Source organism: Osmerus eperlanus, chromosome 23, assembly GCF_963692335.1.
Source record: "Osmerus eperlanus chromosome 23, fOsmEpe2.1, whole genome shotgun sequence".
NCBI classification, from domain to species: domain Eukaryota; kingdom Metazoa; phylum Chordata; class Actinopteri; order Osmeriformes; family Osmeridae; genus Osmerus; species Osmerus eperlanus.
In genome coordinates, this window is record NC_085040.1 from 10014721 (window position 1) to 10042581 (window position 27861).

The following is a 27861-nucleotide window of genomic DNA, read 5'->3' on the forward strand; positions in this document are numbered from 1 at the left end:
CACCCAAGTTCAAACAGTACCATCTGCTAACTGAAAATATGCCCCCAAAAACGTAAATAAGCATGACATTTATTTAGTGGAAAATCGCTCATTCATAAAAAGCTCACTGGTAGCGATCATTGTCAGTAACAACGCAAAATGCGATATAGCCCTGTGTGGAGAAGCTGCCCTGGTAAATTGTACTACTACAGTACAGTAGACTACTGCTGTGTTCGTCTTGGTAGCGATTGCGTTGGTTGAATTGGATTTAACGTTCCGTTGTACGGTTTAGGCTGAAATTAATTACTTTCATCGGAAGATTGATGAAGTTTAGGCTGTGGCAATGAAGTTAAGGTTAGTAGTTAGATAGACTTTTTATTTAAGTAAGGGGAGTACCGAACATGTTCTGTCGCCGTTTGACTTCCTACAGCTGTGTAGATGTTTTTGTAGTGTCTCGCGTAGGCTACAGCGTTGCAGTGAGCAACACTGGTTTGAAACCACAGGTAATGATCATTTCACCCACAAATCGTTTACTTGTAATGTAATGTCATAATAAATCCTACAACGAAAATGTATTTGTGAGGAATGTTTATTTTAACGATTGAAAACAGATGCATCATAGACCACTGTAGTATGTGTTGTCCGGGCAACAGAGACTAATGTCATGATGCTAATACTTCAGTGAAATAGTAGACTACCGTTTCTGAAAGTAGATGTATTTCCTTAATAATATCAGCTAATATTGTACATTACATTTCACAATTGTGTTTCACATCACAAAGTAAAATGAGTAAATAGTTATCACCCTGGCCTCTTTGCTTGTGGCGTTTCTGCAGCTGCCTTGCAGTAAAGCTATAGTTAGCCTAGCTATCCCCCAAGTTAACAGATGCGAAACGAATGTTCTGCTACAGGTAGTCACGCGTTTTCGTGATGTTAGTGACGTAGTGACGTTAGTAACGTCAGTGACTGTGGCTAGCAAATTAGCCACCTTTAGCTTCACTTTTCACCACAAAAACGCAATTTCTACTTAAACCATGCAACGGAACGTAAATAAAAATACAACCAACACAATCGCTACCAATACGAAACTTTTGACACCTAGGTTGTCTATGTAGTCCAAATATTGACTGATCCTTAGGGGGGCGAAAAAAAATAATATATATGTGAGAGAACAAACGTTGTGCCCTTGCCGAAGGCAAAGCACACCCAACTAGAGAGGGTACAATTTCTGGGGAAATTGTAGGGTGTGCTTGCTTGCGTCGGTTGCACAGGGGTCCGTTTTTGAATGACATTTTTACAACTGATTTCTGTATATTTTATATGAAAATGCATACTTATTATTTATAAATATTAAATAGATGTAAAAGCATTTTTTTTTTTGCTGCTCATTTACAACTGAAAATACGAGTGAAGTGTAGAATGAAATAGATGTCTTCTCATTTCCCCTGCAAGAGGCAGCCTCGTCGTTGAATCAAAACGAATACATTTGGCAGACCGGTGTAAAAATTGACCTAATCTCTATGACTTAAACGTCATTTTAAGTTTTTCCCTTCTCGTGATATTTTCAGGCATGTAGCCTACTCATTGCATTCATTCATTAATAAAGAACCCCCTTTGAAGATTATTCTACAACGTTACCCGGCAGTAGAAGATGGAATCGCGATTCAAACAGTACCATCTGCTAACTGAAAATATGCCCCCCAAAACGTAAATAAGCTTGACATTTATTTAGTGGAAAATCGCTCATTCATAAAAAGCTCACTGGTAGCGATCATTGTCAGTAACAACGCAAAATGCGATATAGCCCTGTGTGGAGAAGCTGCCCCGGTAAATTGTACTACTACGGTACAGTACTAGTAGACTACTGCTGTGTTCGTCTTGGTAGCGATTGCGTTGGTTGGAATTCGATTGAACGTTCCGTTGTACGGTTTAGGCTGAAGGTTAGTAGTTAGATAGATTTTTGATTTAAGTAAGGGGAGTGCCAAACATGTTCTGTCGCCGTTTGACTTCCTACTAAACAGTTGTGTAGATGTTTTTGTAGTGTCTCGCGTTGGCTACAGCGTTTCAGTGAGCAACACTGGTTTGAAACCACAGGTAATGATAATTTCACCAACAAATCGTTTACTTGTAATGTAATGTCATAATAAATCCTACAACGAAAATGTATTTGTGAGGAATGTTTATTTTAACGATTGAAAACAGATGCATCATAGACCACTGTAGTAGCTACGTGTTGCCCGGGCAACAGAGGCTAATATCATGCTAATGCTTCAGTGAAATAGTAGACTACCGTTTCCGAAAGTAGATGTGGGTCTACTTCATTAATAATATCAGCTAATATTGTACATTACATTTCACGATTGTGTTTCACATCACACAGTAAAATGAGTAAATAGCTATCACCCTGGCCTCTTTGGTTGTGGCGTTTCTGCAGCTGCCTTGCAGTAAAGCTATAGTTAGCCTAGCTATCCCCCAAGTTAACAGATGCGAAACGAATGTTCTGCTACAGGTAGTCACGCGTGTTTTCATGACGTTAGTGACGTAGTGACGTTAGTAACGTCAGTGACTGGCTAGCAAATTAGCCACCGTTAGCTTCACTTTTCGCCACAAAAACTTAACTTCAGCCTAAACCATGCAACGGAACGTAAATATAAATACAAGCAACTCAATCGCTACCAAGACGAAACTTTTGACACCTAGGTTGTCTATGTAGGCCAAATATTGACAAAGATTTAGGGGGGCAAAAATAAATAATAATAAATATATATGTGAGAGAACAAAGGTTGTGCTCTCGCCGAAGGCTTGAGCACACCCAATAATATATATGTGAGAGAACAAAGGTTGTGTCCTTGCCGAAGGCAAAGCACACCCAATAAGTATGCAGAATAACAATACTGTTTTTGCTTGCAGCAAACGCACTAATTATGGCGTATCTGTTCTTTGACAAGCCTGTGGTGGATGAAGGTGCTCAGATTATACAAAGAGCGTTTATCCCAAGGGTCTTCAGAGACAGAAGTAATGCTTCCCTGACCAGTATCTGTGGAAGAAGTATAGGTTCAGCAGGCCCAGCATAGTTTATCTAGATAGATTTAATTAGTCAATCTTAAAAAAGTAAATACATACTTTAGCAACTCTTAAGGATGGCAATGAACACATAAGAGCAGCCTACCATCCTTTGTAGAAGGTAATAGAAAGGAGAGTAGTAGACTAGAATAGTAGAAAGGAGGGTAGTAGACTGCAGTCTATGTAGGTAGGCCTATACTATGTAGTCTGCTGGAATCACACACAAGGAAGCAAATTCACTGTAGCCAAGCCTTGACACTGTTCAGTCTGTCTGCATCTCTGTGTGTCTTTGCATGTGGGACATTTTTGAACGGGCAACCTGGCTTCCCCAATATTATAGGTGCAATATACTGTCCCCATGGGTGTATCTAGGCCCACTGGAAGACTCAAGGGGTGACTGCCTGGTGCCCCCAGGGTTGAAAAAGTGTTTCTAAAATGCCCTCTAGAGTGGCAAAAATTAGACCAAGTGCCCTACTGTCTGCCATTCACATTGTGAAATATGCTTGTGCACAGGATGCCCAATGCAATAAATGAGTGTTCCCTCTATAAATTTAAAAACATGTCTTAATGAGTTCCTTTTATAGTAGAGAAAATGTGATGCAGTACCCTTCAAGGTGCCCTTACAATGGTCTAAATTGGACTGTTCCCATGCCCTTACTTCCAATGGAAAGGGGTGCTGTTATGAAGTGCCCTTTATGCTGCCCCTACATGACAGTGTCCCAAATGTTGCCCTTTCCAAAGAAGACGATTAGATGCTGTGCCCAACAGTCTCCCCTAATGTTCCCACTAGGGCATGCTTTCCCAAAGTGAGGCTGTGACAACCCTTGGCACAGCCAAAGTCTGTCACTGTCCAAGCCCCCTCTGGATCTGTGGAGGCAGACTATGTTAATTGGAAATCTGGAAATATGGGGCAGCTGTCCATACACTGTCAGCCAGAATAGTAATAATTGGATTTGGATTAAATATGCACGCGTAATATAATAATGATACATTCTTAGTCATGCTGAGCAATTTTAAATGACTGTTCTGCCAAGCAAAGTGTGCTACAGTTTTGGTCACTGGATCTGAATCTGTGCAATACTAGTTATTTCAGTGAATCCCCATTTTAGTCATGGTTATCTTTCCCTTTTATCTTAAAGCTCAGCATTTATCTTATCAGTTAATAAATGCGTGTGGCAAAGTTATTTTGAAGTAATTAATTAATTTTGTTCAAGATGTGAAGACAAAAACATTATTAGCCCACATCAAGTGCAATTAACCATGGCCTTCTTCAGTGTTTAGAATTTTATCCTACAATTTTCAATTGCTGTCACCTTCTTTTTTGGGCTATTATTCTCAATCTCCTGTTGATAATATCGGCCATAGGCGAGCCTACTGTCAGAACGGTTTCAGACAGCTCATCAAATTATGCTAATTAGTAGTAGGCCTAAATGCATATATATATGTTAAGTAAATTTGGTAGGTCTACAATTTACGCATTTTAACAGTCGTAATGGTTTGACAAGTTGTCTCCCTTGCCATGTTAATAGCGGCAACATTGCCCTTTTTGGGGACAACTAAAAAAAAAACAAAAAAAAAAAAAACTATTTACGCTGCCGAAACATCACCACTCTGCTGTTTTACACTTTGCTTTTTGCGACATAACTCCTCTTCTCGACGATCGCCTGATCTGGGCTGCACAGTCTAAGCTTATTGAGGTCTAGCTTGAATTAGCGTTGCCTGTTAGTGGAACGGAACGTTAGTGGAACGGCTTGAGGCTTAAGTCCAAGTTGACGTTTACCCAAGTGAAACTTATTCGTGTTAGCGCGACTTGCGTTATCTTGTACATGTCTCTTTCTTATTTGTAATTGAAGGGGTCTTGAAGACAAAAGTCGGTCAAGAAATCTTGCCATTTTCTTTTTTGTTTCATGCCTTCTAATTTCCATACAAACTTTGCGCTCGAATTATGCTAGCCTCGTCAACATTAACGAAGATTAACAACACGTTAATCAACATATGCTTAGCTTAGTTAACCACGTCCTCAACAATGTTTCCCACAGAATGTGATTATATTTGTGGCGGTAGGTAGGGGCGGATAGCCTGGTCCTAACCAGACTCTCGTACATTGCATTTGTACAGAGTCTGGCCTCGCTCCATTGACAAGCGTTGACTTCCTTGTAGGCGGGTACTCTGTTGAAGTTTAAAACTATTGGATCTGCCCAGAGCCACTGATCTGCCATAACCAATCGCTAGCGTTCGCCTTAGCCAATTCCTTCACCACTACTGTAACAGAGCTGGCTGCCGTAGCTGGAAAATCTAACTTTTCCCGAACCCCGTGGGGGGGAGGGCCACAACATCATTGCCACCAGCAAAACTTGTTCTTGCTCCGGCTTTAGCTGTTGGATATTCGGCAGCGTTGCCAAACCGGACTGAATGGCTTCGCTCGCATCTTTCTCCGCCGCCATTACGTAACTACAACACAAACTAGCGCACGACATTTAACGTCATCGTTCTCAGCCACTCCATCTGTTCACTGATTGGCTGGTTGAAAATCAACCTGAAAAATCTGACTTACGTACCGAATGGCCAGACCTAGTACAGAAGCAAAATAAAAATTGAGCGGAAGTATGTAGGAGGGCAGAGCCAAGCTAAGGGGCGGAGCCAGACGTTGTAAAAATTGTGGACTCAAACTTATGCCCGAGTATTGGTTAGATATGAGTGTAGATAATATGTTTATCACGGTATAATTCTTAAGCACTGACGGTATCGGTATATATCACGATATATTAGTTATTCTTAAAATGTCATGACAATGCAATCCGCACTGCAGCGGCTAATCTACCCGCTCTCGGACGGATTTGGATTGGGTAACTCCGGAGTGTCACATGAGTTGAATTTTCCAAATTTTGCAGTGTTTAATTGCCACGGAAGAGCGACTTCTCAGTAGCCTATGTGTCCAACCGTAGCCTACTTTATGGGATTGCAAGAAAACTCTGTTAAATATTTGTAGTGATAGCGCGAGCTATAAACAATTATTACATGGCTGAATACTCGATTCTGTAGCCCTACAATAAATATTTCACAATTATAACCAACCTGGCATTGGATTTGTCAAACGCATTCTGGTAGATTCATTTTCGTGCACATGCATGGCTTTCAGGTGGTGAAAAAGATTGCTAGTGTTTCCACCTTTGTCTAGCACAATTCGACGACACAACTTACAGAGTAGTGTTTTTGTTGGTCGATGTCGGATAACTTGAAACCAAACCATTTCCAAACGACAGAAGAGGCCCAATGTTTTTTAACCAATTCTTCTTCGTCCGGCAAATCAACTCCACTGGCATTATATTCAGACATCATTAACACTTGCTTACACTTGCCAACAAAAGCAGTTTACTCATATGAATGTTTGCTTCTTCTGGAGTTGCGCTAGCTGGCACAATGCGTGCAGCGTCCATGCTGCATGTTTGCAGCACAAATTTGAACTAGCCCAATAGGCAGTATTACTTGACTTATATTTTATACCAAGCAGAAAGGCTTTACTTAATACATGTATTAATATATCGTGATATCCATGATATGGCAAAATCCATATCATGGCACAATGCAAAACCGGTATTCGCGTTCATACCGGTATACTGCCCACCCCTAGTGTAACCACAGTCTCTGATTTTTTATTTGTGTCGTGTAAAAGTTGTCATTTGTGAGAATGGGTTGCCCGGTAGACCGCATAGTCTTAGACCGCAGTCATGATTGTTCGCGTCATAGGACTAAATTCATAATTTCGTATTTCGGTCAATTCTAAACCAAAAAGCAGGAGGAGGGCAATGTTTAACAGATATGATGATGGTGAAGACAGCCAGATTGCCAGATTTTAATATAGTTTGCTGTCAAACTAAAAAATTATTTGTTCGCCATGTGAGTGCCACGTTAGCCTGCATTGACTTTTCGTCACCAAGTGCAGGGTCGCGTCACTCAGTCCCTTTTCGGTGGACCGATCGAGGACGCGTTTACTGCCCATTGTAGTGATGATACTTTGCTAGATGATGAAATTCAACCTTCTGAAGTTCGATACAAAAACCTAGAAGCGGAAATCGAACCGGCGACCTTGTGATTGACTTTGACATAAAATGATTCACATATAAGCAACAGAAAAGTGTACCTGCAGTACAAGCGCATATATAGCACATAACATACATCAACACAGGGAGTCAGATGGCTGAGCGGTGAGGGAGTCGGGCTAGTAATCTGAAGGTTGCCAGTTTGATTCCTGGCCGTGTCAATTGACGTTGTGTCCTTGGGCAAGGCACTTCACCCTAGGTGCTTCGGGGGGAATGTCCCTGTACTTACTGTAAGTCGCTCTGGAAAAGAGCGTCTGCTAAATTACTAAATGTAAACACGGCAAACACACATATAAGCAGACAGTACATCAATGCTTTCATACCTGATTGGCAACAAGCCATTCCTTAAGGCTATGTTTGAATGTTTTGTATGTGTCTTTTGTGCGTATGTGTGATGGCAGAGCATTCCAAGTGTGTGCTGAATTTACAGAAAATGCTGATTTGCTAAAAGAGCTAGACCTGTGTGAAATAATACAATAACCTCTTGAAGCAGATCTAGTGTGTCTGCCATTCTGAGTGTGCTGTTTAATAAAATCACTAAGCGGAGGTGGAGCCATACCATTTAAAATTTTTAAAACCAAACACACATCAGCGAATTTAACAAGGTTCTCCCAACTCAAGATATTATGTTTGATGAGGATATTGCAGTGATGGTGACTTTTTATTTTTATTTTATCAAGTGTTTTTAAAGCTTGTTTATGGAGAATATGGATAGATTTTAACGTTGTGCTGCTGGCTTGTGCCCAGCTGGTTAAACAGTAGGTCAGATGGGGGATAATCATTGCATTAAAATACAGTTTCGCAGCCTGCATGGTTAGTTTCTTTTATATCTAAAATTCACGAGGTTAAATTTTAAGACATTTGTCACGTTTCACCAGTTTTTTAAAGGAGAGATTAGAATCAATAAAGATTCCTAAATATTTAAAATCGGATACTACCTGTAGTCTTTTACCAGCAACATGAACATCTGGTTCCGGTGACACCTTGCAAGCCCTTTTTTTGAAGAACATACAAACTTCTTAACATTCAGATGAAGGCAGGAATCTGCAAGCCATTTAGTTACATTTGTCATTGTGGATGTGAGCTAAAGTGCAGTTTGTTCTTTGTTTTTTGCATGCACATAAATCACTGTGTCATCAGCGTACATTTGAATATCACATCCATTGCATACACCAGGCAAATCATTAATGTACAAGCTGAACAATAAAGGTCCTAAAACAGAACCCTGGGGGACTCCCACTTTGGATCTCAGAGTAGATGATGAAACATTACCCACTCTGACACACTGGGTTCTTCCCTCAAGGTACGATTTCACGAATGAAAGAGATTCTTGGCAAAAGTTAAAATTTGACAGATTATTAATCAGGACATTGTGATTAACCGTATCAAAAAAGCCTTCTTGAGGTCAAGGAAAACCGCTGCTACTACACCCCCTTTATCCATTTTAAGCTTCACATTCTCTAAGAGAAAGCAGTTGGCTGTTTCAGTCGAATGATTAGCTCTGTAACTAAACTGCATAGGATGTAGCTGATATGGAGAGCTGTTGAGGTGTTTTATAAGTTGCTCTGCAACACATTTCTCAGCAACTTTGGAAACAGCAGGGAGAATACTGATCGGCCGATAGTTAGAGCCATCGGTTGAATCTCCTGACAAACTAGATCTCCTATCAAAACTAGATACTGATTGGAAAGCACAAGTAAGCTACTATCCATTGCTAGCTTGTTTGCGAGAGCCTTTTGTCATTGGCTTCTTTATTTTTAATTTTTTACTCAATCCAATTAATACAACAAGTTAGTCATCAAGTTCTGATGTAGTAAACCATTATAAAAATCATTGCACTACTGCCAGAGCTCTTCAGTAATTATGAATCTTCATAATGTTTGTTTTTACTTTTTAATTTTCCCATAGAGAGGTGTTAAGTTGCCTTGCACATCAAACAAATTAAATATTAATTCAACTTTGTCAGTTGAATTAATATTTAATATGATAATATGATTAATGATATGATTATGATTAATATGATACTCCCTTTACATCAACCTCTCTCAATCCTAATTTTAGGGCCTACTAGCTTGCATGTTTTTACATGTTTATCTGCTCTAAATGAATGGGTTGTCTAAAAAAAGAGTTGGAAGCAAGATACCACTTATAATCATCGGTAATCATCCTTTATTATTCATCAGTGGACCGATTGCATGCTTTTGCAGAGGAAAAGAAGCCTTCAGTCGACTACTATCTTTCAACACATGGTTGGCATCTGTCTGTCTGACACACAAACTGAGATTAATGGGTAACCCTTCCTTTTACAGTCCCTTAAGTACTAGGTATTTACATAGAAAGTAAAGGGTATGTTATGTGTTTTATTGGGTATTACCGATTGGTACCAAGGTGGGAAATACCTAGATAATTCGAAGTATTTACCCGTTAACTAAATACTAACGTGATGGTCATTACTGTGTAATTTTCACTGGTCCTAGTTAGGTAAAGACAGAAGACAAAACTTAGTATTTACCTGGAAACTTATAAATATTACTACAAATACATAAACGTGTTGCAAAAACGAAGGCACGCAAACCAAAAACACTGCATCCAGTTTTCACAACGAAGTTGTCCAGGCCTCTAGGGGGAGCGCTAAGTGGAACATCTAGATTTTCGGCCCCATGGAGCGAGAGAGAGAGACATATGAGAAATTTGTTTTGGAAATGGGACCAAAATCGAAGTTGCTCTCTTGAAAAACTGTAAAAGAGGAGGGCCGAAAATCAAGATGTTCCACTTAGCGCTCCCCTTAGAGGCCTGGACAACTTCGTTGTGAAAACTGGATGCAGCGTTTTTGGTTTGCGTGCTTTCGTTTTTGCAACGCGTTTATGTATTTGCAGCGTTTTTGGTTTGCGTGCTTTCGTTTTTGCAACGCGTTTATGTATTTGCAGTGTTTTTGGTTTGTGTGCTTTCGTTTTTGCAACGCGTTTATGTATTTGTTTGTGTTGTGTGTATTTGCAGCGCATGTGTTGTCAAATTCATGAAATTGTTTTCTTAATTTGCTTGTGTTTTGTCTATTTGCTTGTGTTTTCTTAATTTGCAGTGCGTTTGCATATGTCGGCCACCGTAGGTATTCGCTTACAAAGGGTATGGTAAGACCTGGTAACACCATGGAAACAAACACGGCTTCCTTTTACAGTCCAGTTTCATATTACTTACTGAGTAAATAGCCATGTTTTACCTGGTATCACCTTGGACTGTATAGTACAAGTTCATACTAACGGTAACGTTGACAAAGTGGTATTCGCTTACAAAGGGTATGGTAAGAGCCTGGTAACACCATGGAAACAAACACGGCTTCCTTTTACAGTCCAGTTTCATATTACTTACTGAGTAAATAGTCCAAACATGCGCAAGAACATACCCAGTATCCAAGAAGATTTACCATGACAGTAGAGGAAAACTCTTCCCGCGGAGGTAGGTAGCTATACCAGCCAAGTAAATGAGGCCATCATCGATAAATGTATCTGAAAAGGTATTTTATTGTAAAGTAGCCTACTATCTTATCTTCTCATTAGACGTTACCGACATAAACCTTAGGTAACTGCAGGGTAATAGTAGAGTATTTTGTTCGTAATTCTGCTGGAGCTTGGCCGTCTTTACCTACTTAGTAGCAGTGGTATTTACCCAATAACACATTATAATTTACCATATATATCTCCCGTAGTTACCAACTTACTACCAGCGGTATTTAAATAGTAATATTTATAAGTTTCCAGGTAAATACTAAGTTTTGTCTACTGTCTTTACCTAATTATCTAGGTATTTACCACCTTGGTAACAATCGGTAATACCCAATAAAACACATAACATACCCTTTACTTTCTATGTAAATACCTAGTACTTAAGGGACTGTAAAAGGAAGGGTTACCGATTAATCTATAATTTCAATGTGTTCTGGAACTGTGCAGACCGTTTTCAAGCTGACAGACTCCACCCAAACCGTAGAGGATCTCGACTACTAACAGCAAACATCAGTCACGTGCTCCTGACCACAAATCAAGTTTCTCTCCCTATCCCTGTTGTGTCTAAGCTGACTGACGCATCCCAAACAACCTCCCATGGAACAGAACAGAACATTCAAACAGCCTCCTGCAAGGACATGGGCCCTGCATAGATCTGCACCCCCCCGGATGAATTCCCTTGTGATGGAACAGCTCAGTGACATAGACTTTCCCAAAGAAAAGCTACGCTAGGACAGCCACCATGCTATTTCATTGGACATACCGGTCATCATCACAAACAGAAAATGGCATGGTAAAAATCATGGTTACAAACCTGAAACTAGTGTTAGAAGTCACAGAACTATCCATATTCTTCCAACAGATTTATCTACCCCTGTTTTATCTGTTAATACCCCACAGATGAAACTGGCCCTTCTAAATGTTAGATCACAAAATAACAAAACATTTCTAGTTAATGATCTGGTCAAAGAAAACAACTTAGACTGCATCTGTCTAACAGAAACCTGGCTAAACAATGACTCGGCAACAGCAACTTTGATAGAAGCGTGTCCGCCCGATTACAGCTTTCACCAAGTTTCTAGGACATCAAAAAAAGGTGGAGGAGTCGCAGCTATTTTCTCCTCTAAACTGTTGTTCTAAATCACTGAGATGGGTGAATTCACATCATATGAATATCTTGCTATAGAGCTCAAAACCGAATCAATACTTTTTGTTATTATATATCGGCCACCCAAGCACTCGCCAATAATTATACAATAATTCTCTGAACTATTATCACTAGATATGACAAAGTACTTAAACGGAGACTTAAATATCCAAGTAAATAAAAAGCAGACCCAAGAACTATTGAGCTCTTAAATCTCCTCGACAGTTTCAATCTAACTCAACACATAACAGACCCAACACACCGGCACGGAAACACACTTGATCTAGTGATAACAACTGGACTAAATATCAATAATATTTCAATAACTAATCTACCCCTCTCAGACCATCATTATATACTTTTTAATGTGAAAATTATCCTAACAAAAAACAAAAGAATTCTTAGTCCATAGAAGATATTTAGAGGATACAGCTATGAGACATTTTCTGAACAATTTTCTCTATATGAGCCGACTAACCATGATTGCTCTCTGAATGAAATGGTAGAGAACCTCAATGATGCACTATTATCTGTGTTAGACTCTGTTGCACCACTGAAAATCAAAAAGAAGTGCGCAAGCAGAACCTCCCCATGGCTGAGAAATAAAAATGTTAGTGAAACGAAAAGAAAATGCCGTGCAGCAGAGCGAAAATGGAGGGAAACAAAGATCACTGTCCACTACAATATCTACAAAGATACACTAACCACCTATAACAAAACCATCCGTCTAGCAAGGAGAGAATATTTCTCCAACTTTATTACAGAAAATGCCAGAAATTCCAGAGTTCTTTTCTCCACCATTGACCAGCTGCTAAACACTGTCCCTGCCTCCACCTCCATCCTCGGCAGTTAAATGTGAAGAGCTTGCTTTGTTCTTCCAGAACAAAATAACTTTGATCAGAGCTAGTATTATTAATAGTGGGGTCGAAACTGACATCAGTAGATTCTGCAACATAACCATGAGCACATTTACCTGTATCACACTTAGTGAACTTTCTAAAATTGTCAGCGAATCTAACTCCACAACCTCAGATACTGATCCTATACCCACAACATTCTTTAAGCGAGTGTTTGATAGTGTCTCAGGTCCGGTACTAGAGATTATTAACACATCCCTTAGAACTGGCGTCTTCCCTTCAAAACAGCTGTTGTAAAGCCCCTATTAAAGAAACCCAAATTGGATAACAGTCTACTTGCAAATTACAGACCAATATCAAACCTTCCATTTATTAGTAAAGTACTGAAAAAGATAGTTTTAGTCCAATTAAATTCTTTTCTTGAAGAAAATAACATCCTGGAAGTCTCGCAGTCAGGTTTCAGGAAATATCACAGTACTGAAACTGCTCTCACCAAAATAATTAGCGACCTCAGACTAAACTCTGATGCAAATAAAGTCTCTATCCTTATCCTGCTAGATCTCAGTGCAGCATTTGATACCATTGATCACGACATCCTAATCATCCATCCATCATCTTCCTCTTAGAAATCAACCTAAGCAGGGAGGCCCAGACTTCCCTCTCCCCGGCCACTTCCACCAGCTCTTCTTGGGGGACCCCGAGGCGTTCCCAGGCCAGCCGAGATACATAGTCCCTCCAGCGTGTCCTGGGTCTTCCCCGGGGCCTCTTCCCAGTGGGACGTGCCCAGAACACCTCACCAAGATCTCCTCCCCGACCCGGAGATTGCACTCCACCCTTTTCCGGTCGATAACCATGGCCTCAGATTTGGAGGTGCTGATTCCTATCCCAGCCGCTTCGCATTCGGTTGCGAACCGCTCCAGTGAGAGCTGAAGGTCACGGCCCGATGAAGCCAACAGGACCACATCATCTGCAAAAAGCAGCGACCCGATCCTGAGGTCACCAAACCGGACCCCCTCAACGGGGGATTAAGGAGATCTTCAAAGTATTCCTTCCACCGATCCAGGACGTCCCCCATCGAGGTCAGCAGCGCACCATCCCCACCATATACAGCGTTGACAGTGCACTGCTCCCCCCTCCTGAGTCGCCGGATGGTGGTCCAGAACCTTTTCGAAGCCATTCGGAAGTCATTCTCCATGGCCTCGCCGAACTCCTCCCAAGCCCGGGTTTTTGCCTCCGCGACCGCCAAAGCCGCATTCTGCTTGGCCTGCCGGTATACATCAGCTGCCTCTGGAGTTCTACCAGCCAACAAAGTCCGATAGGCCTCCTTCTTCAGCTTGACGGCTTCCCTCACCGGGTCCGAGGGTTACCGCCGCGACATGCACCGACCGCCTTGCGTCCGCAGCACCGGTCAGCCGCCTCAACAATGGAGGCCCGGAACATGGCCCATTCGGACTCAATGTCCCTGGCCTCCCCCGAGACATGATCGAAGCTCTCCCGGAGGTGGGAGTTGAAGCTCCTTCTGACAGGGGATTCTGCCAGCCGTTCCCAGCAGACCCTCACATTACGTTTGGGCCTGCCAGGCCTGACCGGTGTCTTCCCCCACCATCGTAGCCAACTCACCACCAGATGGTGATCAGTTGACAGCTCCGCCCCTCTCCTCACCCGAGTGTCCAAGACATTCGGCCTCAGATCCGACGACACGACTACAAAGTCTATCATCGAACTGAGACCTCGGGTGTCCTGGTGCCAAGTGCACACATTTACAATGTAAATGTAAATGTAAAACACCGCTCGGGTTCAGATCGGGGGGGCCGTTCCTCCCAATCACGCCCCTCCAGGTCTCACTGTCATTGCCCACATGAGCATTGAAGTCCCCCAGGAGGACGAGGGCATCTCCGGGAGGAGCACTTTCCAGCACCCCTCCCAGAGACTCCAAAAAGGGTGGGTACTCTGCTCTGCCGTTTGGTGCGTAAGCACAAACAACAGTGAGGACCCGTCCCCCCACCCGAAGGTGGAGGGAGGCTACCCTCTCGTCCATCGGGGTGAACCCCAACGTACAGGCGCCGAACCGAGGGGAAACAAGTATTCCCACCCCAGCTCGACGCCTCTCACCGAGGGCAACTCCAGAGTGGAAGAGAGTCCAGCCCCTCTCAAGGAGACTGGTTCCGGAGCCGATGCTGTGCGTTGAGGCGCGGCCGACTATATCTAGCCGGAACTTCTCTCCCTCGTGCACCAGCTCCGGCTCCTTTCCCGCCAGCGAGGAGACGTTCCACGTCCCTAGAGCTAGCGCCGAGGATCGGACCGCCAAGGCCCCCGCCTTCGGCCGCCGCCCGTCTCACACTGCCCCGACCCCCATGACCCCTCCTGCGGATGGTGAGCCCACTGGAAGGGGGTCCCACGTTGTCTCTTCGGGCTGTGCCCGACCGGGCCCCATGGGAAAAGGCCCGGCCACCAGGCGCTCGCCATCGAGCCCCACCCCCGGGCCTGGCTCCAGGGGGGGGGGGGCCCCGGTGACCCACTTCCGGGCAGGGGCAACTGAGAACCATTGTTTGTTTTCTTCATGGTAGGTTTTTGAGCCACGCTTTGTCTGGTCCTTCGCCTGGAACCTGTTTGCCTTGGGTGACCCTACCAGGGGCATAAAGCCCCCGACAACATAGCTTCCAGGATCACTAGGACACGCAAACCCCTCCACCGCGGTAGGTGGTGACTCAGGGATTGGACATCCTAATCAATACATTTACATTTATTCATTTAGCAGACACTTTTATCCAAAGCGACTTCCAAGAGAGAGCTTTACAAAGTGCATAGGTCACTGATCATAACAACGAGATAGCCACAAAACATTGCGAGTAGCCAAAACATGAAGCACACATTGTGAACAACCAAAATAAGTGCCAAAGGGAAGAACCATAAGAGCATGTAGTTAAACAAGTTACAATTAAACAACATGAACTGCTATAAGTGCAAGTGTACCTGTGGAAAAAAGCAAGCAACAATAATAAAAACAATATATCACAGCGAGTACAAAAATTTAAGTCAGTTAACACTAACCACAAGAGCAACAAGTCTCTAAGCAAGAGTCATTGTGATCCTTGAGGAAACTAACATCGGGTCAAGCGAACCATTCCTAAGTACCGTTGTACTCCCGGAACAAGTGCGTCTTGAGCCTTTTCTTGAAGGTGGACTGGAAAAGCTTATTGGGTTCACGGATAGTGTATTGAACTGGATGAAATCATATATCACAGGAAGGAAGTTTTATGTTAGTTTAGGAGACCATAGGTCCAAGAAACATGAGAACTGCTACGGGGTTGCTCAAGGAAGCTGCTTAGGTCCATTACTTTTTTCTCTTTATATGTTACCACTCGGCGACATAATCAGAGAACATAACATAGATTTCCATAGCTATGCGGATGACACACAACTATATATATCCACTGAACCCAATGATGCAACGGCCATCAATTCCATTACCAACTGCCTGTTGGCAATAAAGAAATGGATGAATGATAACTTTCTCAAATTAAATGAAGACAAAACCGAAGTCCTACTATGTGGCCCCAAATCCAAAAGAGAGATGCTTACTAAGAATCTAGGAGGCTTAACCCCTTGTCTTAAACCAGAGGTGACGAGTCTCGGTGTAATCCTGGACTGAATTTCAACTCTCACATTAATAAAGTGACCAAAACAGCTTTCTTTCACTTGAGGAATATAGCAAAGGTACGACCATTCTTAAACCAAAATGATGCAGAGAAGTTAATTCATGCTTTTATATCCAGCCGGCTGGACTACTGTAACGCACTTTTCACTGGTCTTCCCAAGAAAACCACTGAAAGACTACAGCTCATTCAAAATTCTCCAGCTAGATTATTAACCAAAACTAAAAGGAGAGAACACGTTAGTCCTGTCCTAGCTACTTTACACTGGCTCCCCGTTACCTTCAGAATTGACTTTAAGGTCCTTTTCCTCACATACAAAGCTCTACATGGACAAGGACCTAGCTACATTGCTAACTCCCTTATAAACTACACACCAGCTAGAACACTGCGATCATCAAATGCAGGCCTATTAGAGGTCACCGGAAGCAGTCATAAGAAGATTGGTGATTCGACCTTTGTCAATTACACCCCAAAACTATGGAACAAATTACCCATAAATATTAGGGAAGCAAATACGCTAGACATTTTAAGACACACTAGACAGCTTAAAACCTACCTTTTTACCAAAGCATTTAAGTAATTTTATCTCAGAAGGGTTTTACTACTTTTATTAGTTATATTATTGTTTTTATAATTTGCTATTTTAATTATTACTTTTATCACTTGTATTATTGTTTTTATTGATTTTATGTAAAGCACCTTGAGCTACAATTCTTGTATGAAATGTGCTATATAAATAAAGTCTTACTTACTTACTTTACAGAAAATGTCTTATGGCATTGTACAATGCATTTTCTTCATGAAACACCCCATCAGATTAGTGCTAAGCATAGTTCACCTAATACATTTTACTGCTCACAATACTTGTACAAAGCGTACATTTGTGCATGTTTTTATGTAATGTACACATACTGCATTTGTTACAACAGCATGGGTTCGTCCGGGTCCGGGTGCTGAACTGGCCTGCCTGCAGTTCAGACATTTCACCAGTTAAAACGTTTGGTGGATCATGAAACAAAAATGTAACAAAGACCCAAGCCCGTTGAGCAGCAAGAATCATGTATCAAACACAAAATGGACAACATTCCTCTCCCACAACTCCAGCAATTGGTCTCCTCAGTTCCCAGACATATACAGATTGTTGTTAAAAGAAGATGGGATGCTACACAGTGATGAACATGGCCTTGTACCAACTTTTTTGAGACGTGTTGCTGCCATCAAATTAAAAATTACCTTCGTTTTTCATTCAAATTGTACATTTCATTAGTTTAAACATTTGACATGTTTTCTATGTTCTATTGTGAATAACATGTGGGTTTATGAGATTTGTAAATCATTGTATTCAGTTTTTTATTTGATTTTACACAACATTCCAACTTTTTTGGTTTTAGGGTTGTCAATGGTTTAGCATACCATTAGCAAAGTATCATTCATATAATATGATTTGTTTCACCCATGTGTGAATATATGCAAAGTGCATTTATTAGTTACATTTACATTTAGTCATTTAGCAGAAACTCTTATCCAGAGCGACTTACAGTAAGTACAGGGACATTCCCCCTGAGGCAAGTAGGGTGAAGTGCCTTGCCCAAGGACACAACGTAATTTGACACGGCCGGGAATCGAACCAACAACCTTCTGATTAATAGCCCGATTCCCTAACCGCTCAGCCATCTGACCCAACAGTTATGTTTATCCGCTTTACAAAACATGTTTGCATTTTACTATTACAATTATTGTTCCCGCTATGTCATGACATAAGAATAGGGGGTCAGATGGCAGAGTGGCTATTAGTCAGAAGGTTGCCGGTTTGATTCCCGGCCGTGCAAAATTACATTGTGTCCTTGGGCAAGGCACTTCACCCTACTTGCCTCAGGGAGAATGTCCCTGTACTTACTGTAAGTCGCTTTGGATAAGAGCGTCTGCTAAATGACTAAATGTAAATGTAACTAATAAATGCACTTTGCAAAAAATCTTCGCTGGGGACAAATCACCCCTGCTTGACGCTTCATCCAAAATGATTGATCAACTTTTAAATACAAAAATTGTTCTCTTTCTTTCAGGCCTCATCTTCCGTTACCCACAAGAAGATTATGAATCCTTCCCTCTCTCAGAGTCTGTGCCTTTGTTTTGCTTGCCCATGGGAGCAAATATTGAATGCTGGGCACCAAACACACGATACCCTCTGCCTGTTTTCTCTACCTTTGTCTTAACCATATCCTCTGGAGAAAAGGTAAGAACAATCTTGTATTCACAGAAAAGAAAGGTGCTAACCCTGTAATTTTGGTCTTTTTTTGTATTAACAAACTTTAAATGCAACAGTTAAAACTAGAGGGTACAATTTCTGGAGAAATTGAGGGGTGTCCTTGCGTTGGTTGCAGATGGGTATGTTTCCAGGCTGTGAATATCAACACTGTATTTTTGTATGCCCTTCCAATGTTTAGCTCCTGCAATTCCCACACAGCAGAAGTCTAGTAGTTAGCTAGCTCTACAATTTACCGGGGCTAGGTCTGAATCTACGAGCAAAACTGAGCACAGCTGTAATTGTGCAACAATACAGCGACGCGTCACACAAGCTTGAGTTCAAATACATTATTTATTGTGACATTACGTACTGTACATTCAAGTCTTAAATTGCTGAGCAACAGTGCAAACACAGGCAGGGATACAGTAGCAACACTAGTGCTAAATAACTATTTAGCTAGTCGGTTCCATGACGCCGGGTAAGTAGGGCTTGTGACACTGCTCACCAAAAGAACAAAGGGATAAGTCGCTCTGGATAAGTCGCCCTTATCCAGAGAGACTTGTCTAGCAGATTAAGACATATTCGTAGGTATCTAGCAAAAAGTAGCCTCAACTTTCCTATACTTTTAGCTACGGTACTAATGCTGAGGGCTCGCTGATATCGCTATCTGTCTTACTAGAACGTCGTATCTATTTGTCATTGCTAATGTGTGCTGACGTTTTGACGTTAGGCTAGCACTGAGGTCTCTTGATGCACACATGGCACTTTTTTCCACAAAAAAATTATTCAAGCCTAAACCGTGCAACGGAACGTAAATCCCAATACAAGCAACGCAATCGCTACCAAGACGAACCTTTTGACATCGACGTTGTCTATGTAGTCCACATATTGAGGGATCCTTAGGGGTGGGAAAATAAATAAGATTAATGAATAACTAGAGAGGGTACAATTTCTGGGGAAATTGTAGGGTGTGCTTGCTTGCGTCGGTTGCAGAGGGGTCCGTTTATTAACTGTAATTTTTACAACTGATATTTCTGTATATTTTATATAAAAATGCATAGGCTACTTATATTTATGAAGATTGCATAGATTTAAAAGCATACATTTGTTTAAGGATGCAACTAATGATTATTTTAATCTGTCAATTCTTTTTTCGATTAATCAATGAATCGGATAAAAAAAACAAAAAAGCATTAATTTCCAACCCTTTATTCAAAAACAGAACTGACAGTGCATATTCACAGTGCAAAAAATCTTCAGAATGGGCACAAACAGGCACACAATTTTGAAAAAGTTATTAATATTAGCGTGGATTTAATGCTATTTTCAGAGATGACCAATTTATTTGAGTTTTGTTTAAAACTTTATTGAAAATTGAAAGGTTGTGGGAGTAGGCCAGACTTTATTAAAATAATCTGGTGTATATTTAAGATTTTGACACCATTTTGAAAAAAGTTAAGATTTGCGAGGATTAAGCTATTTTCAAAGATTAATGATTTTATATCATTTTATTTGAAACTTCATTGAAAAAGTAAAGGCTGTGGAAGTATACCAGACATTGTGAAGATACTCTGGTATCTGTTTGAGGTTTTATATTCATAAAAATATTATAAAAGTCTGCATTTTTCAAAATGGTATGGGTAGTTTTCACCCGGTCCCTAACGCGACGCTGCAAAGTAGCGTCTTCCGAATGTGAGACAAATGTCGAATATGAAACTAACCTCACCTCGGTCAATTAACACACTTTTTTCGATGTATTTAGTGTGAAATGCTCCCACACCTTGGATGACTTAGGTCGAACTAATTTCTTTGCCTCCGCCACGTCTCTCCGATGGTCTTTCCTCTACCTTCGCTCTGCTCCGCGGAGTTTTTTGTTTTTAATACTCAAACATCTCCGCAACTTATTGAGTGGCGTAGTATGAGTGGCGTAGTAGTCGCGCGACACAACGAATCGATACTGAAATTCGTTGCCAACGCTTTTAATAATCGATTTTAATCGATTTAATCGAGTCGTTGTTGCAGCCCTACATTTGTTGCTGCTCATTTACAATTCAAAATACAAAAAGTGAAGTGTAAATTAAATGATTTTCTTCTCATTTCCCCTGCAAGAGGGAATAGTAATAGTGAAAAGTTGGATCAAACGAAGATATTGGGCAATCCACTGTAAAAACTGTCTTAACCTCTATGACTTAAACGTCACCTTAAGTTTTTCCCTTCTAGTGATATTTTCAAGCATTTAGCCTACTGATATTGCATTCATTCATTAAGAACCCCATTTGAAACAAGCTATTGTAACAACGTTGTCACCGGCAGGATTTCAGATGGAATCGCGATTCAAACAGTACCATCTGCTAATTGAAAATATGCCCCCAAAAAACGTAAATAAGCTTGAAATGTAATTAGGGGGAAATGGCTATTCAAAAGAAGTTTGCTGGAAGTGATCATTGTCAGTAGCAATGCCAAATGCAACCATTTGATATCAGTCTAGAGAGCCCTCCACGCGAGAGAAGCTGACCCCGGTAAATTGTGCTACGAGCAAGCTAGCTGCTGTTGCTAGCCAAACTTCACTGGGGATTGTTTGAATGCGCCGGAAATGAAAGTGTTTCTTTTGCCATTAAGTTTAGGCTGTGGCATTGAAGACAGCACCACACAAGCTTGAGTTTAAATACATGATTTAATGTAACATTACTTACTGTACATGCAAGTCTTGAATTGCTTAAATGTATGATGCTGCTAGTACACCACGGCAGATACGATACCTGGTGTGCAACAGTCTTACTAGCACATCTATGCACTTGTATCTATGCGTCGTTGCTAACATGTGCTGACGTTGTGATGTAGGCTAGCACTGAGTTCCCTTTGTGCACACAAAGGCACTTTATGCCACAAAAATGTTGTAACCTCCTAAACCGTGCAACGGAACGTAAATAAAAATACAAGCAACACCAGTTGCTTGTATTTTTTTGCAGCTTCCCTGCTTGGCCACCAATTATGCTTGTGTATGGGCTAGCAAAATTAGTAAAATGCCGCTAATTACCCGCCCCGAGCTTTGCACTGCATACCTGCACCCGACCCAACCCTTTTAAACGCCCATTGTTCCAACACTACTGGCCACCCTGAGAGCGTGCATCCTACCTGCAATTCTGTGTACCGAAACACTTCGCTCACAACCAACACCTTTGTCGTTGAGTGTCAGCATAGCTAGATGCAGACGTGTCAGACTCAAGTGTTACACAAACACCGTTGAGTCGGTGCATGCAGCATCTTCAGATGCCAATGTGGCCGACTCAAGAATCATACCAGCACAGTCAAATGGATGTGTGCCGTCATTTCTAGATGCAGATGCTGGCAACTTTGGTGTCAAATCAACACTGTCAAGTTGCTATGTACCGGCATTTTACCGGTACCTGGTATGTACCTTTTCAGCGGCACTGTCTCGGACGGAAAGCGGTCCTGCCACATGCCTTTTAGCTGGGCCAGACTCCCCTAAGTGTGCAGTGCTGGTTCAATACAGAGATCTCACACACTAAAACCAACTTAGAAGGCCACTGAATATTAGGAGAGAAGAACACTAACATCACGGCAATAATAGGCACTAAGGCTCGGCTGACCCCAACCATCGTTGTACAGCGATTGGTCGCACAGTCCAAGGCGGGGTTGGCTCCAAAGGTGCTTGATGGTTTAGCACTGCTCATGGTCAAGCAGATGAGTGTTCTTTGGGACGAGAACATATGTAGCCCACGTCCATAAATATGACTTTATTGAAGTACACACACAGCATTTTTTATTTTCACTGTTGTCGGGAGGAGGAGATTTCTGTACACGTGTTGATATATATCAGTTTTTTCATATAATCGCACATTGTTCTTTTTTCAATTTCCACTTTGTCATGCATGATGTCCCAGTATCAGGAGACCTCTCATTAACGGGCACTTTTTGAATGCGAAAGGGGACAACAAATTGTTTTTTCTATTTATGGTTTGAACTGTTAGAGATGTTTCACATCCACTGAATAAGTCATTTCCTGGTGAATAAAGCTATAACTCTGTCAACAACAATTGTATGAACATGTGTTAATAACCCTAAATACCACATTTAATGAAATTGCTTATGAAAAGAAAAAGTTTGAATGGTGATCATGTTTCTGTTAACACTGAGGCCTTTACTTGTTTGTAGGTGTATGGTGCAGCAATCCAATTCTACGAACCCTACCCAGTAGAATTACTCAATGAGAAACAGAAGGTGCAGTTGGGCCTGCTTACCACTGTGGAGAAGAAGATGATCCCCAACAGACCTGTTAACACCAACAAGTGCATCTGTCTGCTTTCCCGCTGGCCATTTTTTGAGTCCTTTCGCAAGTTTCTCATGTTCCTTTACAAATTGTCAGTTTCAGGCCCACATCCATTGCCGATTGAAAAGTAAGAGCCTTACAAATTTACTTTGGGAAATGGGGAGGTAGTTAACCATAGTTAACTTTATAAGACAAGTTATATAGCAAGAGCTAAACTACTTATTTGCTGTAGATATATTTAGAATTAAGTAGTCTTGTGTTTTTCAAACTAAATTTAGCAATTAAAGTACATTTAAAATGTATTTTTACATTCATCTCTTAGATACATAACTAACACAATTTTACATACACAACTTTTGTTAATAACTGGTGGACTTTTGGACAATGACGGATTTGCTGTTTGTGGCATGTTCACGCAAACGTGCATAAAACAGGAGGTGGTATTTCAGAAAAGCATTGTTTTAAGTAAAATTGAAGGGATCTGTAGTATAGAGTTAGCCTGGTCCTAACCAGACTATATCACATTTCATTTGTACAGAGAGTCTGGGATGGCTCCATTGACAAGCGTTAACTTCCTTGAGGGCGGGTACTCTGTTGAAGTTTAAAACTATTGGGTCTGCCCAGAGCCACTCTGGATCTGCCATAACCAATCGATAGTGTTCGCCTTAGCCAACTCCTTCACCACTAATGGAGCTCGCTGGAAAATAAAACTTTTCCTGAACCCCGTGGGGAAGAGAGCCACAACATCATGGCCACCAACAAAACTCTGTAAAGATTTTTCTTGCTCCGGCTTTAACTTTAGGATATTCGGCAGCGTTGCCACAATGGACCGAATGGCTTCGCTCGCATCTTTCTCCGCCACCATTACTGAACTACAACCCAAACTAGCGCACAACATCAACGTCATCGTTCTCAGCCACTCCCTCTGTTCGCTGATTGGACCGGTAAAAAGTTGATTTGAAAAATCTGACTAATATGCCCAGGGCTCCAGACTAACATTCTCATTGGGGGCTGAGCACCCCTGAAGGTCTGATCCTAGAATCGCCCTTGTCCTACACCACACTTGCTGAGCAACAGCGCAAACACATGCAGGGATACAGTAGCTAGTAGCCGAGCAGCTAAATAAGTATTTAGCTGCTCGGCTCCATGACACCGGGTAAGAAGGGACAGTTCACCAAAAGAACGAAGGGGAACCCACTTGTCTGGCAGATAAAGACATGTTCGTAGGAACCTAGCGAAAAATAGCCTAAACATTCCAAGACTTTTAGCTACGGTACTAATGCTGAGGGCTCGCTGATATCGCTGTCTTACTAGAACGTGGTATCTATGCGTCGTTGCTAACGTGTGCTGACGTTGTGCACACCTAATAAATTCAAAATTTGTTGGTCGAGCATGCGCGAGTACTTGTAAAAAATGCTCGCACTGTCTCAAAAACTGGTCGCAAAATGCGACCATTTGGTCGCAGTCTGGGGCCCTGATGCCGAAATCCCAGACCTAGTACAGAAGCAAAATGAAAATTGAGCAGAAGGTACGTAGGAGGGCAGAACCAGGATGGTATAGAGTACAGATTTCTATGAAATCCTAGCAATGTTGGATCTAAAATGGACCATTTAGGCAGACTTGATATATTGGTAGTTGACAGTTCTTATATTGAAGATCAAAAGCTGTTCGTCAAACAGAGCAATAACCCTGTTGTGCTACATCACATTTCTACCATTGGTATTTTGTCTTTTGTCCACAAATGTGGGGCTATAGTTGCCTATAGTATATAAACTGGCTTATATACTATAGCCACCATATCAGGTGGCTGAGCAGTTAGGGAATCGGGCTAGTAATCTGAAGGTTGCCAGTTCGATTCCCGGCCGTGCAAAATGAGGTTGTGTCCTTGGGCAAGGCACTTCACCCTACTTGCCTCGGGGGAATGTCCCTGTACTTACTGTAAGTCGCTCTGGATAAGAGTGTCTGCTAAATGACTAAATGTAAATATAAAGACATAGATGCGTACTGTACTGACTGCAATGTCCGGGTTGATCAATTCTGTACCATTGCGGCTGTTCACCAATAATGTTTCATACAATAATGAATTCATCAATAATGCCAATTGCGTAGGCTCAGTATAGGAAACATAATTGTTTCTGATATACTATTTTAATTATACCAATATGCTGTTCTTATTGGTCCAGAGGCATTCTCAAAAGTTAACAAATTTGTTTGTATACCTCCTGAAAGTTCGCAGAGGTAAACAAACGTTTTTTACGGACGTAGCAGCAAGCGGTTGCCTTGAAGATGTAGGGATCGACCTTAACAACATGGCATCTGTTCGGCAACAAAGTATATAGCTCTAGCCTAAACAACCAAATATGGTTTTTGCACAGGTCCGCAAGTACAAACAGAGCAACTAAGAACATTCTATCTATCTATTTGAGAAAGACTTGCCAAATGAAGAGGCAATCCCAGACGCTCAGCTTCCTGATATTTTGAGGGACTTCTACATTGCTTTAGAACAGCAAAATAGGGCAAACTACAAGCTGTCTTCCCTCAAATGTATCAGGGCAGGATTGAACCGCCACTTGAAGGAAACCCAAAGCATTGATATAATTGCAGACCCTAGATTCACACTGTCAAATGAGATGTTCCGTGGGGTTACCAAACAGACCAGGAAAATGGGATTGGCTACTACAAAGAGCTTCCCAGTAATCTCTGATGATGATCTATCCAGGCTAGACATTTACCATATCACCCCCCAAAAACTCCAACAGACAGTGATGTTTGCCTTGATGTACTACACTTGCAGAAGGTCAGTTGAAAATTGAGAAACAACAAATCTAGATCTTTATTTTGTGTTTGTAGATCTAGTAGAATAGTAAAAAAAAACTGTTTTGCAGAGGATGTGAAAACATTCATGGAATGACGAAAACTACATTCCAAGTGTTCAACAATTGTGCAGGTCCAAGGTACATTGAGCATGTCATCGATGAAGAGGATAAGAATCACAAAGAAGATGACTCCTCAGCCGCCACTGAAGGGAAAATCTTTGAAACACCAGGTAAACAAAGAGATCCATAATGGAATTTCATGGGTGTTCTGCAGATTCTTCCTACAATTTTCCCTTCCTTTCAGACAAAGATATCTGCCCGGTTGCCAGATTCGAGCAGTACATTGCCAAACTTAACCCTGACATGGATACACTGTGGCAAAGTCCCAAGAAACATCCCAAATGCTTCCTTTGGTATGACAAGCAGAGATTGGGCCACAATGCCATTGGCAGTTTCATGAAGATCCTGTCGGAAGATGCCAACCTGAGCAAGACCTACACCAATCACAGCATCAGGGCCACCTGCATAACAGCCTCGGATAAAGCTGGGTTCCAAGGTCGTCCCATCACTGCAGTGAGTGGGCACAGAAGTGAAACCACAGTACGCAACTACTCCGGAAGGTGTCCTGAAGAAAAACAAGTTGAAATGTCTGCAGCTTTGGCAGCTACTCTGGTTGTTCCCAGAGTGAAAAATCCTGAAAGTGTGCCAGCTGCACCAGACCTGAAAACACCGCAAGAGCTTGAGATGGAAGTCATCAGCGATGAAAATCTGATCAAGATCCTTGAAGAGAGTGAGCGTCAGGTGGCTTTGTCTGAAAATGCCACAGTGCCCAACCCAGTGGACCCCCAGATGGCTGTGCAGAATGTGCAGAATGCCATTCATAATGTCCAAAATGTGCAGAATGTGAAGTATCCACAACCGTTCATGCCACCAATGAACTTCACCAACTTTTCACACATCACCTTACATTTTTACCAGAAGTTAACAAACCGTTTACCTGTGATATAAAAAAAAAAAATAATAATAATAAAAAAGTTAATTTCCGTGATATCTCAGCCAGAGAGTTGTTCTGTTCATGAAATAAAGTATTTATTTGTGTTATTGAAACTCCACACGAGGCGACAAAGCAAACGCTTTGTCGCCTCGATTTGTTAAAACAATTTGTTTGTTAACCGAGACCGTAGACTGAGTAGTAAACATTTGCCGTTTGTTCACCACTCAACTATGTCATTGTTTGAGTCTTTTGACTGCTAGGCATAGCATAGAAGATGCGAATGGTGAAGGATAATCATTTCTAATTTCTATACTGAGTGTAGGCAACAGTCACTTGAAAAATGAACAAACGACTCACACCTGAAGACCCAGTTGTGTGGTGCATGAATAATTTTAAGTTTCCTCTTATGAGCCTACGCAACTGTCACAAAGAATTTAAATTATTTGATTTTGATGTTCTTGCCCCTGATTGCATGGCCATTTCACAAATATGTTTTTTTCTTTTTTATCTCAACAGACACATCTCACACTTCATGCACAGTGTGCCCTTCCCTTCCCCTCAGAGGCCCAGGATCCTGGTCCAAGTGAGAATGCTGCACTTTTTTGTGTTTTTATACATTTGTGGCGACGCTTGTTTTTTTTTTTTAATGACATTTAATTCTTGATGTCTCCTTTAGCTATCTGCACACGATACCTTGAATCTGTCTCAGCCTGTGTGTACACCATTACCTCTCAGGTAAGAATATTAGGTATTGTCCTTATATTTTTTGCTATAGTACCACACTATCATTTAAAGGCAATCCTCATAAACAAAAGTACTGTGACAGCCATCTAAATTGTTGATAAAAAGATCAGCTGTGGCTCAGGAGATAAAGCGGGTCATCCACCAACCGCAGGGTTTGCGGTCTGATACCCGGCTCATCCTGTCAATGTATTGAAGTGTCCTTGAACAAGACACTGATCCCGAAGTTACTCCTGATGGGCAGGCCGGTGCCTTGCATGGCAGCTCTGCTGCTATGTGCGTGAATGAGAGGCAAACATTTTTAAAGCACTTTAAGTACTGTGACGGTAGAAAAGCAATGTATAAATACCAATACAGCCAATCAAAATGGGCAACTAAGCCATTAAACAGGAAATTGGATAATATCTCAGCAACTCTTTGAGAAATCAACACCAAACTTGGTACGTCATCTCTGAACGCTCTTCTGGGGATG

At 41.6% G+C, this 27861-nt stretch overlaps 1 protein-coding gene across 9 annotated transcripts in view; it reads left to right on the forward strand.

The window, feature by feature from the left end:
- Nucleotides 1-27861, forward strand: part of dennd4c (DENN/MADD domain containing 4C) — a 186961-nt gene that overhangs the window by 24756 nt on the left and 134344 nt on the right. For 8 of the 9 annotated variants that reach the window (XR_009928275.1, XM_062449584.1, XM_062449583.1 and 5 more), the window contains exons 5-8: nucleotides 18366-18535; nucleotides 22724-22965; nucleotides 27165-27231; nucleotides 27325-27383. Coding sequence is in view for 8 of the 9 variants with exons in the window: in XM_062449584.1 (XP_062305568.1) it covers nucleotides 18366-18535; nucleotides 22724-22965; nucleotides 27165-27231; nucleotides 27325-27383 (538 nt within the window). In the remaining variant the exon portion in view is untranslated. Of the gene's footprint in view, nucleotides 1-18365; nucleotides 18536-22723; nucleotides 22966-25865; nucleotides 25885-27164; nucleotides 27232-27324; nucleotides 27384-27861 lie in introns of those variants that run through there. The other variant, XM_062449585.1, reaches the window with a different exon arrangement.